The following is an 18277-nucleotide window of genomic DNA, read 5'->3' on the forward strand; positions in this document are numbered from 1 at the left end:
AATACTATTGACAGATTTTTCTCTGGTATGCTCACTGAAAACAATTTCTTGATATTTTTATTGTAAGGTTAATTTGTCTTAACACTTCCTTTAAAGTGACTTTACGGATTTCCGTGTTGTATTTATTTCTCATAATTTTGCAGCGTTGTTGATATAATGCATCTGCTCATGTTGTGATTAGAATTATCTGAGATGTCAGCTGATAATGAAGTCCGGCTGCTCAGCCTATCCGAGGAGGGAAAGGAAAACCTGGAAGTCGTCTGCAAGTTACTTAATGATGGAAAGATCAAGACGCTTTGGATCACACCTGAGGAAGCTCTCGCTGTGCAACGATTCAAGGATGATGTTATTTATGTGATTGACCCCACTGAAGGCGCTGAGGTGGAACATTTAGTTAGTCTTGGATTCACTGTGATTGGTCCACAGTGTGCAGTAACCGTCTTGAAGCACGACATTCAGTTGAAAAAGAACCTCAAGTACCCTGTCCACAACCTGACAATGTTTAACTGCCTCATCTGCTTTTCAAACATTCCACCGAAAGAACGACAGGAAATGATGTCAAAGGTTGAGAAGATGGGAGGAAAAACGAGTGGTTTATTGACTCAGGATGTCACACACCTCATCGTGAGCGAGGTCGGGTCGGTGAAGTACTTCAGTGCCGCCCACGTTGGTATTCCCATCATGACGAGTGACTGGATCGCCCACTTGTGGAAGAAAGGAAGCTCGCGGTACATTTGTGCGAAAGACGGAAAATGGGAGGAGTTTAAATGCCCGATATTCCGTGGTTGTTCAGTTTGTGTCACCGGCTTGAGCACGAATGAAAGAAACAAAATCCAAAAGCTGGTCACAAAATTTGGTGGCACTTACAGTGGAGCCATGAAGCTTGACTTTACTACCCACCTCGTCGTGCATAAACCTGAGGGCCAGAAGTACGCAATGGCGAGTAAATTTGGTGTGAAAGTCGTCAACGTGGATTGGGTTTATAAAAGCGTTGAAAAGGGCTCGTGCCAGGATCACAGCAAGTTTCCTGTTAAGGTACCGACGACGTCTGAGGAGGCTCTGCCCCACTCATCCACTCCTGAAAAGCACGCAGCACGAATCCCAAACATCCAAGACATGAGCAACATAAGCGTGCTCACTGTGAATGAAACGATGGGTACGAGCATGGTGGACGTGTCGCGTCTTTCATCCATTTCAGCTGCACCAACCAGTGTGAAAACTGACAAAAGTGATTTAATTCAATTTTCCTTCGATCGTTTGTACGAACAGGTACTGGATGGGGTTTGTGTGTTTGTTGTAGGATTTGCAAAAAAAGAGGAAGAGAAGCTCAAACATGTTTTGAGCATTAGCGGGGCGACAAGGTACAACCAACTCACTTCAAGTGTCACCCACGTCATTGTGGGGTCAGTTTCATTGGTCCCAGATCCCACACTTAATCTGATTCGGACAAACTTTGATAAATCAGGTCGGGAACTTTGGGTGGTCAATTACAAGTGGCTTCTCGACTCATTAAACACTGGAGAAATGGTCTCTGAAATAAAATATCTTGTGGATGGTTTCGTTCCTGAACATTGCCGAGAACATGTTGATGATGACGCAAGCAAACGGGCAAATTTTTCTAATGAAAAAAAAAAATTTCCTGAAAATATTGTGCCAGATCCAAGTGACTTCACAATGAACATTTTATCACAATACATGGATAATGACAGCACAATGCAAAATACGACATCAAATGACACCACTGTGAAAGATGTCACCGTGTACAGCAAGAAAAGTAATGCAGACAATAATAATGTCACAATTGCTACCGAGAAAGCTTCTGACGAATCTGATGTTGTTTGGTCACTGTTCGTTGCAAAGACGTTTCATATTCTCGGATTTGACGATGAGGATCACGAAAGATGCGTGGAGAATATCCAATCGTTGAAAGGTGAAGTGATGTCATCAGGCAGTTGTAGAAAAGCAGATTACGCCGTCGTTCCCATTACTGGTTACGCACAAAACAATCTTGCCCTTGAAGTGGTCACAGACTTTTGGGTGGATCTGTGCATCCACAATGGCTGCTTGGTGGAGCCGTCATCCCACCCCATGTGCACTCCGTTTGAAATGAGCGATGAAATCCTTCCATTTGATGGTTGTGTCGGGTGCATCAGCCAATACCAGGAGCCTGAGCGTGGGCATCTGATCAATCTCATCCAACAGCTTGGAGGCTTGTATCAAGATAATGTTGTACGCAAGGACATGCTGAGAGAGAGCATGCATCGGACGACCCATCTCATCGTTATCAATCCGGAAGGTGACAAATACATGGGTTGTAGGAGATGGGGGATTTTTACAGTGTCGGCTGACTGGGTGTACGAGTGCGCCCGGCAGAGAAAGAGAGTGGATGAGATTGTTTTTGATGTTGTTAAATTGGATGAGACGAAAGATTGTGCTCTTGTATCAGTTGCAACAAAACCTTCAACAAACGAAGGAAACACGGAAAACGTCGATTCCACAATGCTGGAGTTCCTGCCGATGCCGAGAGGACCGAGCAAGGTTGACTCGATCAAGCGGAGATTGGATGCGAGGTTAGAAGCAAAAAGAGCAAAGATGCAGAAACAGGAAACTCCGATGCAGGAAAGATTCCGTCGACTTAACATGGAAACCCCCAGCAAATTTTTTGGCAAAGGAGCGAACGTAAACGTGTCGTTTCAACTCGATGAAGTGTTTGATATGTTGAAGACTCCTGCACATGACAGAGAGAAAGTGAGAGAAGCAATTAAAAGTAACCCCGATACTCCCCTGAGCGAGTTTGTGGAACGTTTTCTTGCACAAACATTAAAGCAACAACCTTCGCTGTCACAAGTGATCGCGAACCTTGAAGGAGCCTTTGATAAAGCTCATGATGATGATGATCAAATTAACAAAGAAAATGTTGACTCCAATAACAAAATGGATGTTGAGGAGACTGTGAACCCAGCTGTAGGTGAAATCCTTCCCGACCAGGATGACACGAAGCCTCTCACTGGAACTGTCGTCTTTGCGTGCAAGAAATTGAACAAGCGAAGAATGGCTTTGAGTTCGATGGTTACCGAACTTGGTGGCGAATTTCGATGGACTTATGACTCGCTTTGCACACATGTGCTCTTCCAGGGAAAACACAATGATACCAACAAGGAGTTTCGGACAGCAAGAAGTGATGGAAAGATCATAGTCTCCCCACACTGGGTTGTAGCTTGTGATGAGGTGGATGCAAGGGTTGATGAACAGGATTACCCCCACGTGTATGACCCCAATAAATCCATGCAGATCGTCCATAACAAAATCAGCAGGGTTAACATTTCAAAGGTAGAAGCCGGTCAAAATAAGTCAAGCAATTTATCACAAAGCACTCAACTTGGTGATGCGACTTCTCAGGCGGCTGATGTCGAGAAGGAGGGCGCTTCCCAGGAAGCAAGAGATAGTTTGAAGAAGACTTTAGAGAACATCATGTCATCCACCACAAGGTTAAAAAAAGATTCCTCGATTTCATCGAACGGACGTTTTTCGTCTCCGGCTCATTTAACCCACCGCCTGTCTCCCCCTTCTGACAGCATGGATAAGAGTGAGAATAAAACTAATGCAGAAATGAAACCTGAATCGTCACAGGATGTCCATGTGGTTTGGGATGACCCGATCGGACGCAAAGAGATGGAGAGACTAAGAAAGGTAGAAGACGAGAAAGATGATGGAAACTCGATGCAGGAGGAGAGAGATCATCGTGGACAAATCGTAAGGGAAAGAGGGAAACCTTCGTTCCTTGTTTCTTCGGTTACTCCCGAGCAGAAGTTGGAATATGCAGAGATAATACAGAGTCTCGGAGGAGTTTATCTTGATTCCGATTGTTTTAACGCTTCATGCACTCATTTAATTGTTAGAAAACCTGCGAGAAATGAAAAATTTCTCGCATCCCTCTCATCCGGGAGGTGGGTTGTTCACACGAGCTACATTGAAGCGTGTCGGGACGCAGGGGAATTCTTGCGCGAGGACCCCTACGAATACGGCAATCCAGCGTCGTCATGGCAACCCGGCAGTGAGACCGAGGCGTTATTGATGGCTTCTGCTCATCGTTGGAGATGCAATTTACAGGAGAGAAACGGCAAAGGAGCGTTTTCTGACTGGAATATTCTCCTCCATGTGAGTGACCGGCAGTGCCCAGGGTTTGTCAGACTTTTACAAAGCGGGTCCGGTCACATTATTGCGAAATCTCTGCCCTACACCCACACACTAGAGGGCGTCACGCATGCCATTATTGACCCGGGTAAAGCGAAACAATTACCGAGAAGTGAGATATCGCGATTGGTCGAGGCAGGCGTACATTGCTGTGTGCCAGAGTACATCGCAGATTTCCTCATGAAGGAACCACAGCCATCTGCTGAGTCTTTTTATCTTCCCGTTGTAAAGTCGATGCTTCAGTCTTAAGATAGTTGTGTCTTGCTTGCGTGCATTCAGCAAAGTAAATATTCATATAAAAGTGCTTTGAATCGTTTCTATTTGAAACGATTAGTTATACCCTGCTTGAAATATTGTTTGTTAACCATTATGTGTTATTTGTTGTCGTATATTTAGAAGGAACATTTTTGAAGTAATTGATTTTTTGTTGGGAAAAGTAACTCAAAATGAAGTTGTTGTGTGTTGCTTGATGTCCACGAATAGCGACCTATGTGTGAGCTTGTATCATTCTACAGTCTATGCTGTTAAACCGTCTAATCCTATTCTTGCTGTTTTCTATTTTTATAAAGACAACTTTCAGAGTTCATTTACTTGCAGGATGCTCGTTTATTATTTAAATCTCTTCATGAGGTTGCATGCTGCCGTTTTTTCACAAAATTTCTGTTTATTTCTAAATGTTAGTAAATTTTAATAACTTGTCAGTCTTGATTGCGACCTCAGTTATTGCTTCTCACTTCCGTCTTTGACAGACATAGTTTCATCTCAACTCATCCTTCATCTGATTGGTGAGTTCTTAATTTGATCACCAGTTGCATTGTGCAGGGCAGAGTATAAGTTTCATGCCAAATATGGTTCTTTCACAGCAGTATATCAATCTCAACACTTATTCTTAGAAGCAGTCTAATATTTGTCTGTAATGTGAATTTTGTAAATCTGGGTTACTACGCGGTCCATGATTAAGTCAAAACTAAACATAAGAAAAATCGGAAATCATAATCGACCGAGACATAATGGCGATGACAAACTCCAGGACGTTGAAAACTGATTTGTTGCAGAAGGATGCAACACTGTAGGTTGCTTTATTTGACTTGTGGAGCAGACGTAATTAGATTGGTGCCAAACGTCCTTCGTAGAAATGTTACATCTTGCGCGTTTCCTCCTCTACTGAATATAAATCTTCCTCCACGCATTGTTGGTGCATGTAGAAGGCATGGCCTTGCCTTCGTTGTTTATACAGGAAAGCATACAGTAGTACACCAATATTCGTTGTTCCGAAATTGCTATAGGCTACGGTTAAAAAGTATAGTAGGCTAATTGTTGCAGGCCTACACGGCATTTTGAAAGATTACATTATAAATTAGCAGCTATTGTACGTATATAAATATGAGTATACATTTCAGGGCGTTTTTAAAACACAAAATCGCAAAATTTTTTAGCTTTGTACATTTTGGATGGGATTTAGAATTACAGGAGTCTAAGACCCAGCTTTTTAAATCCTTTTGCCTCCTCCCTCAACACAATCCTAAATACGCCACAGATTGTTGGTTCACATATTTTTCGAAGAACATCACAAACATTTTAAAAATTTCATCTATTTTGCAACTTTTAAACACTTGAAATAAGTTGTAAAATGATGTAAAAGAAACAAGACATCGTGATTCAACTTCGAGCGAACGCAGCCCTGAGTAGAAATATCGGATGGACCAATGTCAGGCAGGAAGCGATTAAAAAACTTACATTGATGTAATGAAACTCGGGGTCCACTGTTTGCGCGACGCGGAAAAGTGCGAATTGGATTAAACCAAACAGCCCCGCGATGGCGTTAGTGAGTCCGTAAAGTTTCCCGAGATGTTGGACGGGAAAGTTAAGAGAGACGAATGCGGTTAAAAAGTGTAGTAGGCTAATCGTTGTACGCCGCATTTCAAAAGATTACATTATAAATTGGCATTGATTGTACATATATAAATATGGGAATACCTTTCACGGCGTCTTTGGAGCGTAAAACCGCAAAAGTTTCGCCCTTTGTACATTTTGGACGGGATTTAAAATTACGGGAGTCTAAGACGCAGCTTTTAAATACTTCTTCCTCCTCCCTCAAAACAATCCTAAATACGCCACAGATTGTTGGTTCACATATTTTTCGAAAAACTCTGCAAGCGTTTTAAAAATTTCATTTATTTTGCAACTTTTAAACACTTGATTCAACTTCGAACGAACACAGCCCTGAGTAGAAATATCGGATGGACCAATGTCAGGCAGGAAGCGATTAAAAAACTGACATTAATGTAATGAAATTCGGGGTCCACTGTTTGCGCGACGCGGAAAAGTGCGAATTGGATTAAACCAAACAGCCCCGCGATGGCGTTAGTGAGTCCGTAAAGTTTCCCGAGATGTTGGACGGGAAAGTTGAGAGAGACGAACGCGGAGTTGCCGCTGTAGACGAACGCCCTGGCCAGCACGAGTAAGACAAAAGATGGCAAAGCGCTTTGAAGGGTGGCTGTGATTGAAAGCACGATAAGTAAAAAGCTCGTCACCGTCATGGAAGCGAACGTGGCGCGAAGACAGACATTTTTATGGTCAGCAACATTTTTTCTAAAATATTTTGTAACCGAGTCTATGAGGATCCCGTTCAGTGGCGCGAAAGCAAACCCGCACAAAAGCAAAGCTCCGAAGATGTTCGTTAAACGACTGATGTTGTTCGCTTCATCAAAAGCTTTGATCCATTGCAAGAAGGTTCCGATGAAGAAAACGATCCTGAATTGACCAATCACGTAGTGGAAGAGGTTGGTCCAAAATATTCCGGTCTTGAGACAATCCCGGAATGTCAGCGTCTCGCGGTTTATTTGCTCTTCCTCGCGCTCGTCTTCATTTTCTTCACTTAAAACTTCTTCTCGGCTGCTACTCTGGGATCGTCCCACCATCCGCTGGGATCTTCTTTTGCGGAGCAAGTAAAATAACTCCTCCCAACCAAATTTTAGGTTCGCAGGAGGCATAAAAGGGATCAACTTCCTGGGCATGAGGAGAAATGTCCGCAACCCCAATAAAACCGAGATTCCGGTCAGTACTAGGAAGCTAGATTGGATGCTGAATCCGGACTCATAAAGGATCTTAATTATGAGGAAAACAACGGCGGAGGAATCAAACATCCCGTTCATGAAAGTGATGATGAGTCCTTTAAAGCTTTGTGAGAAGTTCGCGAGCTGGAAGTTGCTGGTTAGAAGAGCAAGCCCGGACACACCCATAAAGATGACGGCAGGATAAAGAATGTAGGATGTTTCTGGTGACGACGTGGCCATCATGATCATCCCGGAAGAGTAGAGAGTGTTTGCGATGCCACGGAACACCCAAGTACCCAACCTGTCCAGGATGAAACCGTTGGGAAATGAGAGGATGAGTTGAGTGGAAGTTGTCAACGTGAAGATTAAGTTGAAATGTGCGTCGCTCTGGTCGCAAGTCACGGGTACGTCATGTCCGCTGCTGTTCGAAACGCTTTTGTTCGCGCACAAGTTGCTGAAGTAACCTTCCTGTTCTAGAGCGAACTGCAAGGAAGGCCAGCCGAAGATTACTCCAGAGAAGAGGATTTCAAGGAGCGACGTCGCAACACTGGCAGTCACCTGGACTTTCATATTTACCCTCAACCTTAAGCTTCTTGTAAGATCTGGAAAAGAGAAGATGACAAACCACTTTCAAGTCCATGCAGCACATTACAGCCGTCACAAAATATTTAAGCACAGCCTCTGCTCTTACATATAATCCAGTAAAGGTTAACACAACGAGTGTAAACCATTTGATATTTTTACATTTTATTGGAATTTTCATGCCTTCAAGTTTTACACTTATCCTTTGCGTTTATCGCATCTACCAAATTGCACGCGCTCGGCGTAGGCCTAGTAGAAGCAGCGAACGTTTTTCGGGCCCTTATATGCATAACGTTTTGGCCTATTTCTACTCCTTGCATGTGATGACGTAGTGTCTCGGGACTGCTAGCGCGGTTCTACGTCACTGCCTTCACGCTTTTAACATAAAGATTGCTTTTTTACCTCTGTGTTTGGATTTCATATTTCTATTGTTTCAAACTGACAATGTTGTTTGTGGGTTAAATGTTTGTACCGTGACGTAGGCCATGTTGACCTATACTGCGACTGGTATGAATTGCGTTAATATTTAAGGAAATATTTAAATACTGGGAGTCTGTAAAATATTATAATCTGACAGGTGTACTTTGGCTGAGAAAAACTGATAGCAAAAAGACTCACAACAACCGGTCACACAGACCTCATTCTTTGCAACTGCGTTTTTTCAATGAGAATAACTTCTGAACAACAACTATTCAATGGAGATCAAACGCAACAGTTTGCTATAAAATCAATTTACACCATTTTTACTGTCTTATCTGACTCACATGCTGATACTACAATGAGCTTTGTCCTTTTGCGTTTCCTTTCATGTGCGTCATGTTTATCGTGCGACGTTTGTTGCCTATAATCATGTGCTGAGTATGCATGCAGTTCCTGGAGTCCCGAAGTTACCCTCGTCTAAAAGTTGCTCAAAATGCTTTGTCTGCTTTTGCCGTTATTGTGAAACAAAGTATTTTGCTTGCTTAAATAAGCAGCAACTCAAAGGTCGTCAAACATATCTCGACATCAGCACAATTTTATTTGCAAACTGGCCATTTTGAACGATGTTTGCTGCCTACACAATGTGAGCCAACGAATGGATTAAAGTTCACGATATTGGACGTGTGAGCAGATGTCACTGACCTGAGTGAGGCCACTCTGCAGTTCTTTTCCATGACAATCTTCCTGCTGCAGCCGGTTTCTCGTTTCCTTTGAATGTTATAAGCTGCCTCTTTCGTCATCGGCTCCTACTTGCCAACGCCATGACAACGTCGGTGTAATTTCCGGTGATGATCGCCCACGTTGTTATGCGTGTGTTACGCAATAAATAAAGACGCGGTGTTTTACGCACCGGTTATCAGTAAGTCTTCGTTCTTTGGATTGTAGTTGACTTGGTAAGCAACAACACAAAGATTGCCAATTTTTAAAACTATTGCGTCGTACGTCTAATGTTCGTCTCGTAACCAAACGTAACTTTAGGACCATGCCTTGTCAAAAGCCGGCTTCGGTTGCATTGGATTAAGCTCATTTATTGATAAGAAACCTTGGTTTGAAGCTTCTGTTATTGTCTTTAGCTCATAGATCTTATTAATTTATCAAAATATGAACTTATCGTAAACCAATATCACTAAATACAAGAAAATCGAATTAGTCGTTTTCAGTTAAAAAAAAACACAACAACAATAAAATTTAAGCTTGCTGTAAACTTTTGCACAAATCATCCAGTTTATACAAGTAGAAGTCCGTGAAAATGAACTGCAGACAACCGATTCTGTACGTAATAAACAAAGAAATTTCACTTGGCAGAATACAAGATGTTTTTAGCTTGTTGGAAAATACCTCCAAATATCACAGCTTCTTATAAAAAATGAATGTAGTTTATTTTTCTGCTATTTTTGTTCTATGTATCCAGCCTATCGTTTAGTTACATTTGTTCACGCCTTCCCCTCGAATTCCACGAGTTATGTGTTCTGTAACATAATGGTTTTATGTATTATGAGGTCATAAAGTAAATTCTGGTTTTTCGAATAATATGATTTAACGTACATCAGTAATTACTGCAAAATACTTCATATATTTTTACCGCTTATTCCAAAGTCCATTTAAATTCTAAGTTCATTGATTTGCTTAATTTGCAAATCCTTGATTTGCTTAATTAAAAACTACTTAAAGAGCTTGTGCAGTTTTTGTGCAGCCCTGCTTGCCGCTATAATTAACATAATGCAATGTCGCAAGAAGATGGACACTGGCTAAGGAAATAAAACGGGCAAGCTTCATATCATCCAAGTACATGACCAACCTACTAAAAGTCAGCGCCTATGTTGGCGATACGACGCGCTTTAAAAACTCATCGAATGGAATGAAATTAGCAACAAGTTCAGAGTTGTATGAGTGACGTCATTGACTCGACCCGAATCAATTCTAATATAATAATATTTCTAATAATTAATAATTGTGATTCTACTCAACTTAACTTTAATCCCTTTCATGAAATTCATTTCTGAATTTTTCATTTTCATTTTTCTGAACATTTCACAATTCTTTCATGAAAGCATTAGCCTGGGATCCGATTGGTCTGGCTTGAAAACTTCTAAGCATTAAGCAGCTGCAGGAGTCGAACGTTTCAGTATCACGTACTTTTTCGAATTTGGAGCTGTTCACCAGCTCCACTGAACAGAAGCAAGTGTCGTTAATGCCTAGCCCAAGGGCTTCATAGCGGTATCGCGCCACGAGGTATCGATTAATTAATTATCGAACACAGAACACGAGCCCCATTTTTTTCGAGGCGGGTCGCTATTGAGTCGACTAACATTAAAATACTTTCCTTCCACTTGACCCGACACGTTTGTCAAAATACTCGACTTGACTTGAATCTTTGAGATATTTTGGTTTTGCATTTTCAGATTTAAGATGTTTCACTTTGGCTAATTATGAGCCAGGAGCTAATAGATAATTGCTCCAAAATCTTTGTGTTACTTTCAAGTTAAATTACGACATTTTTTATGTTATATTGTTTATTAGTCGTCATGCCACCAGCAAAGAATGAGCGGGAAAATGTAGCAAGACCCGAAGGCATAAAACGTGCAACAATATTGTAACCAAATGAAAATGATGAATAATGGTTGGTACGGCCACTAAATCCAACAAACATATATGACGTAGAAATATGAAATATGAAGTACGCCGCTTGTTAAACATTATTTCATAAACTTTATTGCAAACCTGTGAAAAGGTTTTTGGTTAATTTAAATCAAAAATTAAAAAATATATGTCTACAATTCAAAAATCTGTAATAAAAAATAATTTTTAGCTTTGGCTTTTCCAATATCTTTTTGTTTTGTTATGAAACTTTGCAACGAACTATTTTCATGAAATAAAATTATTTGTTGATGACGTCACACCATTATTTTTTTCATGTTCCTGTGAGAGATTAAATTGTACGCACCTTTATCTGTTCTGAAGTGTGTGTTAGACCAGTTCTTGTTTATCTTATTAGCTATCTAATGAATGGTTGGTATTTTGTTTTTCGCTGTTTGCATAAGTGTTTAATTTGAATATAATGAATTAACTCGCACTGAAAATCTGCAGCCTACAGGCACACTAGGCTGTCAGACTTTGGGACAATCTGACTACTAGCAGACCTGCTGCGGCACAGGCTTTGTGTTAATAGGCTAGGCTAGTGTTCATTGCATCTAGACTCTAGAGTATGCACCTAGTACACCATTTTGTAATCGGTGCACCCCGATTGTACGTCCGTCCTGCTACCCCAAAATCTTGCCATGCTTTCCAGCCTGGCCTTGCAGACTCCCGGCAGCCAGACCTGTGTAAAGGACAAGCGTGGTACTGACCTCGGTATTTGCGTAATAATTTAGCGCTAGTCTATGTTTGTCACAAACAACCATTAAAAAGCAGAAACCTTTAGATAGCTTCAAATGTTTAGGTTACGAGTTAAGTATGTATTCTGGTAAGTTATGTTGTTCACACGCCCGACTGGAAAGTACGGCTGTTTTCAATGAAAACTTTTGCGGGCAAAGGCGCAAATTTTAGCGTGATGGCGTGCACCTTAACTTTTGATTTATTAGAAAATTGGTGTTCAAAGACCCAGATTTTTATGTTTGTTATCATAAATCTGAGTGAAGATAAAAAATTCGGTGGCTGAAAAATTTTTGGGTGGATGTACCAAATCGTGTTTATTGGATTTGGTACCAAACAAAATGTTTTGGAAAATGGAATCAAATTTTCGGCCAATTTAAGCAATCAAGTATTGCAAGTGTTCCTACAATAAAAGTGGACGAACCAGTGCTAATACAGTTACACGGAGATTATAATTGAGGACATATGTCCGTAGAAGTAACATTTTAATTAGACTACGTTGTGCTAACTTGCAAAAAATAGTAAATTGTAAAATGACATTCTTAGATTCCTTGTTAGTTGCAGAACAATGATATTCGCCGTGGTTAAACTTTTCATGCAATTTAGAAAATTTTGAAGCAATAAAACAGGTTTTTAAAAGTACCTTGAATGGTCTTTTAGAATTAAGTTCAATTTGAGCAGTTTTACCCATTTCGGCAAAATTAATTTTGCTTGCCCAACTGTTAGTACACATCTGGTTACTTTTTGCCAACTATGTCAACATTGGTTAACTTGAAACTTTAGATAACTTGAAGTTATCAACTTTAACTTAACGTTTTCTTACTGCATATGCATGTATGCATACAACTTTGCCATACAGTTTAGTTTTTCAAACCAACAAACAGATTTCTGTACAGTTTATATTTTTTTGCAGATATTAGTATTGTAAGTTATCTGTTGATATCAATTCCTTCTCTCTGTTGCTGTTTTCTTCATCAATTGTTAGCTTATTAAACAAAATTGCTTATAGTGGACGAATTGTATTGATTGTGCAGTCGTAGGAAATTTATTTAAATGTGAATATGAGCGACACGAGCGATCTAGATCGGCAGATTGAGCAGCTGAAGCGATGTGAGATCATAAAGGAGAGCGAAGTGAAAGCTCTCTGTGCAAAAGCGCGGGAAATTCTTGTTGAAGAAGGCAACGTACAAAGAGTGGATTCACCTGTTATAGTGAGTACTTAACCATACTTACACCCAATATCCTTAGTCTCCTAATCCCACACTATTAAACTATGGTAGAACAGTTATGTTTTTTTTAAGATTTATAGCTCACAGATCCAAGCACGTTCAGTTGAAATTATTTTCTTTGTTTTTGGTTTATCTGTGACTTTCCCTTGTTTGCTGGATGTTGTCTCATGGCTTCATTATTTGTAGCTGTTGTGTAATAAAAGGTTGTTTCTTTAGGTTTGTGGAGACATTCATGGTCAGTTTTATGACCTCACTGAATTATTTAAAGTCGGTGGTGACATGCCGGACACAAATTATCTCTTTCTAGGAGATTTTGTCGATCGTGGATTCTACAGCGTTGAAACATTTATTTTACTTTTAGCATTGAAGGTTTGATATTTTGTGCTTTATGCTCTGTTGTCTGTAAATGTACCAGAGAACAAGTCTTAACAAATAAGTTCTTTAGGTGCGATATCCTGACAGAATTGTGTTAATTCGAGGAAATCACGAAAGTCGGCAGATCACGCAGGTCAGTTCTTTGTTGTCAATTATCTCGATAATGTCCTAGAGTGTGGATATAAGTCACTGCTTTTTATGAGTTGATCAATGCTGTGCTTGTATGTGGAAAAGTCAGCTTGTGCCAAGAAACATTGCACATATACTATACACTACACGTGTTGTGACTTTTCAATGAGTTATTGCGTAATGTTTGGTATTTGTTAATTGATATTATGACACTGACAACCTTCTACGCCCAAGGCAGCCGACTTGTATTTTAAAACTGCTTTAAAAGGAAAAAAAATCCTCAAATTTATGTGAAATCACACAGCCCTTAAGCTCATAGCTACATCTTTGAAATCCCGGGATTTTGATAAAATTAATCCCGAGATCGGGATTAAAGAAAGAGTGAAAATCCCGATCTCAACATTAGGTTTTGATGCGTTTTGTTCAAACTCAATTACTTCATTAAACAAAACCTTGTACGTCTCGTCATATTTCAAATTTGTTTTGAAGGTGTACGGCTTCTATGATGAATGTCTTAGAAAATACGGCTCCATAACAGTGTGGAGATACTGCACCGAGATATTTGATTATCTGAGCTTGTCAGCGATCGTAGACGGGAAGATATTTTGTGTCCATGGGGGGCTTTCCCCTTCAATTCAGACCCTTGATCAGGTGACGAGACTTAGTGCAGTTTGATTAAATTTTTAAAATGGCTTGAATGAGTGAAATGATGAAATCCAATCATAAATTGTTTATCACTAATCATATTATGTTCACGTTTTATGTTTTCGTAGTCCGGCAAGGTTAAAATGTTTTTGCCTTGTGGGGCGATTTACAGAGTTATGCTTTTAACCTATTGGATAAACAATCAGACTCAGCTATTCGTTCCTATTTTACAAGTATAAAAATAGAAATCTAGCGGGGCTAAGCTGAAATTACACTCACTGTGTGATGAGTATGATACTATGTAAATACTGAGTATACTGCACAGTGTTTTATGTACAGTACAGTAATTATGCTCATGTGATGACGACCGAATTCGAATAACTTGAGTAATTTATCAGTATCTTCAGCTTCAAGTTAACCACCTTCCACTGTTGTTAAGCTTGTTTCTTAGAGTGGCTTATAAGAGAAGTTGCTTCTGATTTAAAGCATGTTACTAATTCACCATATTACACCACTATATCTTTAATTCATTTACCCCATTTTCACTTTCACTGCTTAGTTTACAAGATAACTTTATTTGTTGTTAGATCCGAACAATCGACAGAAAACAGGAAGTTCCGCACGATGGTCCGATGTGTGACCTGCTCTGGTCCGACCCTGAAGGTCTTAATTTTTATTCCACAAATTACCTTGTCAGCAATTGCGGGCTGCAGCGGCATATGTTGTAGCTACAATCAGGGTTTTTAAGGTTGAACTTAAGCGACCGCTAAGAAATTTTAAAGGACCGCAACTTAATAAAAACTGCTAGTTTTATGCTAAAGTATACGTTTTAAGAAACCGCTGGAGAAATTTAGGAGATCATTTACGTCCCCAAAACAACTAAATAAACACTGGTTCCCATGCTTGTCTGGTATAGGATAACTACGGGAATGTCTTCTACTTGTTTCTATTCTGCAGCAGACACGACAGGTTGGGGGGTCAGTCCACGAGGAGCTGGTTATCTATTCGGGAGTGACGTGGTTTCAAACTTCAACCATTCCAACAACATCGACATGATATGCAGAGCTCACCAACTGGTCATGGAGGGATTTAAATGGCACTTCAACGAAACCGTCCTCACTGTGTGGTCGGCACCAAACTACTGCTACAGGTCGGTTACGTGCTTAATGTAATGGAAGCAACTACACCAGAAATTTTTTCAATGTATTTGTTTATTATCATTATATCTAACCTAATGGTTGGGCTGTTTCATGAAATCTTTTTTAGATGTGGGAACGTTGCAGCCATTTTTGAACTTGACGAACATTTGCAAAAGGAGTTCATAATTTTCGAGGCCGCCCCCCAGGAAACTCGCGGTGTTCCTGTGAAGAAACCGCTTCCAGACTACTTCCTATAAAAATTTTTACAAATTTTTTTATCGCTTTAAATAGATTACTGTTGTTGTATGAAGTGCTGTGCGATGAAGACGTGCACTAACCAATGATCGCAGTCGTTGCTCAAGATGATCAATTCGAGCACAAATACTTTCACCTTGCAACACCTTCACTTACCTCACACGGTCACACAACCAATGCTGTGTCGCTCTACTAAAGAAATGAAATGTTAAAGGAGGACTTTTTTCAAGTTCACAATCGCCATGTTACAATCTGCTTTGTAAAGATTTCTCGTGCTCCTCCTTCACCCAAAGAGGGAATACATTGTCATACATTCGGTTTGTTTTGAAAACACCTGTCATTTGCAGTTCGTTCACACCTGTGCCTATTTAACGTCGGTCGAGGCTGAGCTCACTGGGCGTCTCATCAACCCGGGATCTCCTCTCTTCAGAGACGAATCATTTCTTGCTTTGCCATGGCAACCTAGTTTCATCTTTTTCGAATCTAACTTGAAATATCTTGTTTATAAATTATTGAAATGCTGGTCCTCAATTTTCTCCGACATTTTATGTGACCTGTTCCCTCGTGTTTTTTGAAGTTAATTTTGTATCTTTTATGACGAAATACATTTCAGCTATAAGTGTAGCGCCGGTTGCCTTTAAACCGGGATATAATATTTGACCAAGTTTGAATCAGATTTAGCAGAATCGTTGATGGGTGATGATTAGTAATCAGCTTGGCCGTCGACTTCAATTAGTTGCCTCAAACTACTGCTCCATGCAAAGTAAGTGGCAACTTGTTTTCCGGCCGTTGGCATTTTTATTTCACCCTCGGGCCTCGGCTTGTAAATTTCCCAGGGGTAGTTACTGCTATGTAATGAATAATACAACGCTATAATCTTTTATGAAGACACATGGCCAATGGTATGAGACGTCTCTTTAACACATAAATTCTATATTAAATTGAATACACCGATCAAGCCAACAGTTACTACATCTGGATTCAAACTACAAGTATAACTAGTGTTTGGATTAGAGACATCGTGTGAACATTAGTTGATCATGTTCGTTACCACTTGATGAGCGCGAGAGCTCCAACCGTGGCAAGCAAGAGAGTGATCAGAGAAGCCTGAACCAGTGAACCACCATTGCCATTACCAGTGTTGCAGCCATCTAAAGATTTAATTTACTGAAAGATTACCGAAGCATTTCATCTGCGTGACAATGACGTCTGATTACGCTAACCAGTAGAAACCAATTACAGCAAATGTGCTTGCAGTTGCAAAATATTCAAAGTCAAACTTTATCAGCTCGCCACCGAGTAAACTCACCTTCCGAGCAATAGTAATTGCAAGTTTGTGCCACTGACGTGTTTACCGGGCAACTTGTCTCAGCGGTTATTAGTGAACAACTCCTTGAAATTGTCACCGCCTCAATGCCAAGTACAGTTGCCCCTGCAGAGAATGAAGGCGATTTGTGATCAAAACGTTAAATTTGGAGACAACGGTGGAAGTCTCCTGGACTCACTTGCGACTGTTGTTAAACAGTGATCTTGTCCAGTTGAGCAGGTTTGTAAAGATGAACTGTCTATGTTTGGTCCATAGCATGAGGTATCGCCCAGGGTAGACAGATATTGGCATTGATAGCACTGGATGGCCGATCCTGGGTAAATATGTATTGGATTTAATAATTAACAGAAACGTTTCATCAAAATTATTTTTGAGAAAATCAAGATTTCAATAATTTTGGAACCTTAAATACCTTGGGCGACGAACAAGGCGAAAAGAATTCCAACTTCGACAAAAATTTTCATATTTTTGTTCGAATGATTTAAAAAGATCGTTAATTGCCTTAAAGTCTGATTAATTTTATTACTTTTTAATGATTTATACTTTATCTCCACTTTGCTTAAAAATTAAAATTCTAACGTTTATAAGGAATCTCCTAGGAATCTCGCTATTCCTATTTTCCTCACTATTCCTATTTTCCTCACTATTCCTATTTTCCTCACTATTCCTATTTTCCTCACTATTGCATCAGAAATAGACAAAGCGACCGCAAAGAATGTTGAATTCATGACAATAAACGTATTAAGATATACGTATATGGTCGGATGTTGTCGTTTTGTTCATTTTTCTGTCGTGGTATCTCCCTCAAATTTTTGTTGTCGTTTTAAAACAATCCACAAGTGTTTGAAGAATACTAACTAACAACCATATTTATTGACAAATGTTTCGAGATTATTTTGAACTAGATGGTTGATAATTTTATTTTAGCTTTGAAGTTTGCTCTTCGAATAACTCGCAGCTCCTAGCTTCAACATATAACAGTAGTAGAAGCATTTTGAACAACCCGTTTATTGCTTTCTCAATCACTCTGCGTCGTGACGACCACAAAAGGCTTCGTAACGACCGGAGCGAAAATACGTTACCAACAGGAACACTATACTGACCATTCCTTTGTCAATAGACGGCTTCTTATTTAATTGTATTTGTGCGTTTTTGAGGCTGACCAAACCTCTTTTATTTAAAAGTCGTTTTCTTTGTGTGACTTTGCAAACAAATTTGAATTGCGCTAAATCGACGCAAATTATTCTCATCGTCTCGTCTCTTTTACCGTTATTGTTATTTTGGTATAAATTGCTCCTGTCATGATTTTAACCAAGAAAGCACTTTTCAGGCGAGAAAGCTCGTTTATCAAGTAAAGAGCAAACAAACTCATCGCGCGATGTAAAACAGTCTCTCTAACATGTCTCTCTACATTATAAATTTCACCATTAACGTCGCACATATGTGAGATACAGCGTCTGACTTATTCACGATTACGGTTGTTTTCCACGACTT

At 39.9% G+C, this 18277-nt stretch overlaps 4 protein-coding genes across 5 annotated transcripts; 2 read left to right on the top strand and 2 right to left on the bottom strand.

Moving 5' to 3' along the window:
* LOC143462025 (DNA topoisomerase 2-binding protein 1-A-like) lies at nucleotides 1-4902 on the top strand. Its single transcript, XM_076960021.1, has one exon. The coding sequence runs from the start codon at nucleotides 193-195 to the stop codon at nucleotides 4441-4443; it is 4251 nt and encodes a 1416-aa protein (XP_076816136.1). The 5' UTR covers nucleotides 1-192; the 3' UTR covers nucleotides 4444-4902.
* A 1451-nt stretch (nucleotides 4903-6353) lies between these two features.
* Nucleotides 6354-9369, bottom strand: LOC143462026 (equilibrative nucleobase transporter 1-like). The gene is made up of 2 exons (XM_076960022.1): nucleotides 8955-9369; nucleotides 6354-7852 (listed from the first exon to the last, which is right to left on the bottom strand). Exon 2 carries the CDS (start codon nucleotides 7818-7820, stop codon nucleotides 6396-6398), a length of 1425 nt encoding a protein of 474 aa, XP_076816137.1. The 5' UTR covers nucleotides 7821-7852; nucleotides 8955-9369; the 3' UTR covers nucleotides 6354-6395.
* Nucleotides 9370-12612: 3243 nt separating this feature from the next.
* LOC143462998 (serine/threonine-protein phosphatase 4 catalytic subunit) lies at nucleotides 12613-16080 on the top strand. Of its 2 annotated transcripts, none has more exons than XM_076961341.1 (7): nucleotides 12613-12895; nucleotides 13130-13282; nucleotides 13359-13421; nucleotides 13907-14068; nucleotides 14650-14725; nucleotides 15020-15212; nucleotides 15329-16080. In XM_076961341.1, exons 1-7 carry the CDS (start codon nucleotides 12746-12748, stop codon nucleotides 15456-15458), a joined length of 927 nt encoding a protein of 308 aa, XP_076817456.1. In that variant the 5' UTR covers nucleotides 12613-12745; the 3' UTR covers nucleotides 15459-16080. The 2 variants fall into 2 exon arrangements, with proteins under 2 accessions (XP_076817456.1, XP_076817457.1); XM_076961342.1 differs by having other exon boundaries at nucleotides 12614-12895; nucleotides 15023-15212.
* A 292-nt stretch (nucleotides 16081-16372) lies between these two features.
* LOC143462999 (uncharacterized) lies at nucleotides 16373-17336 on the bottom strand. Its single transcript, XM_076961343.1, has 4 exons — nucleotides 17196-17336; nucleotides 16962-17096; nucleotides 16766-16888; nucleotides 16373-16607 (listed from the first exon to the last, which is right to left on the bottom strand). The coding sequence occupies exons 1-4, from the start codon at nucleotides 17245-17247 to the stop codon at nucleotides 16504-16506; spliced, it is 414 nt and encodes a 137-aa protein (XP_076817458.1). The 5' UTR covers nucleotides 17248-17336; the 3' UTR covers nucleotides 16373-16503.
* Nucleotides 17337-18277: the final 941 nt, after the last annotated feature.

Source organism: Clavelina lepadiformis, chromosome 6 (genome assembly GCF_947623445.1).
Source record: "Clavelina lepadiformis chromosome 6, kaClaLepa1.1, whole genome shotgun sequence".
In the NCBI taxonomy this organism is placed as follows: domain Eukaryota; kingdom Metazoa; phylum Chordata; class Ascidiacea; order Aplousobranchia; family Clavelinidae; genus Clavelina; species Clavelina lepadiformis.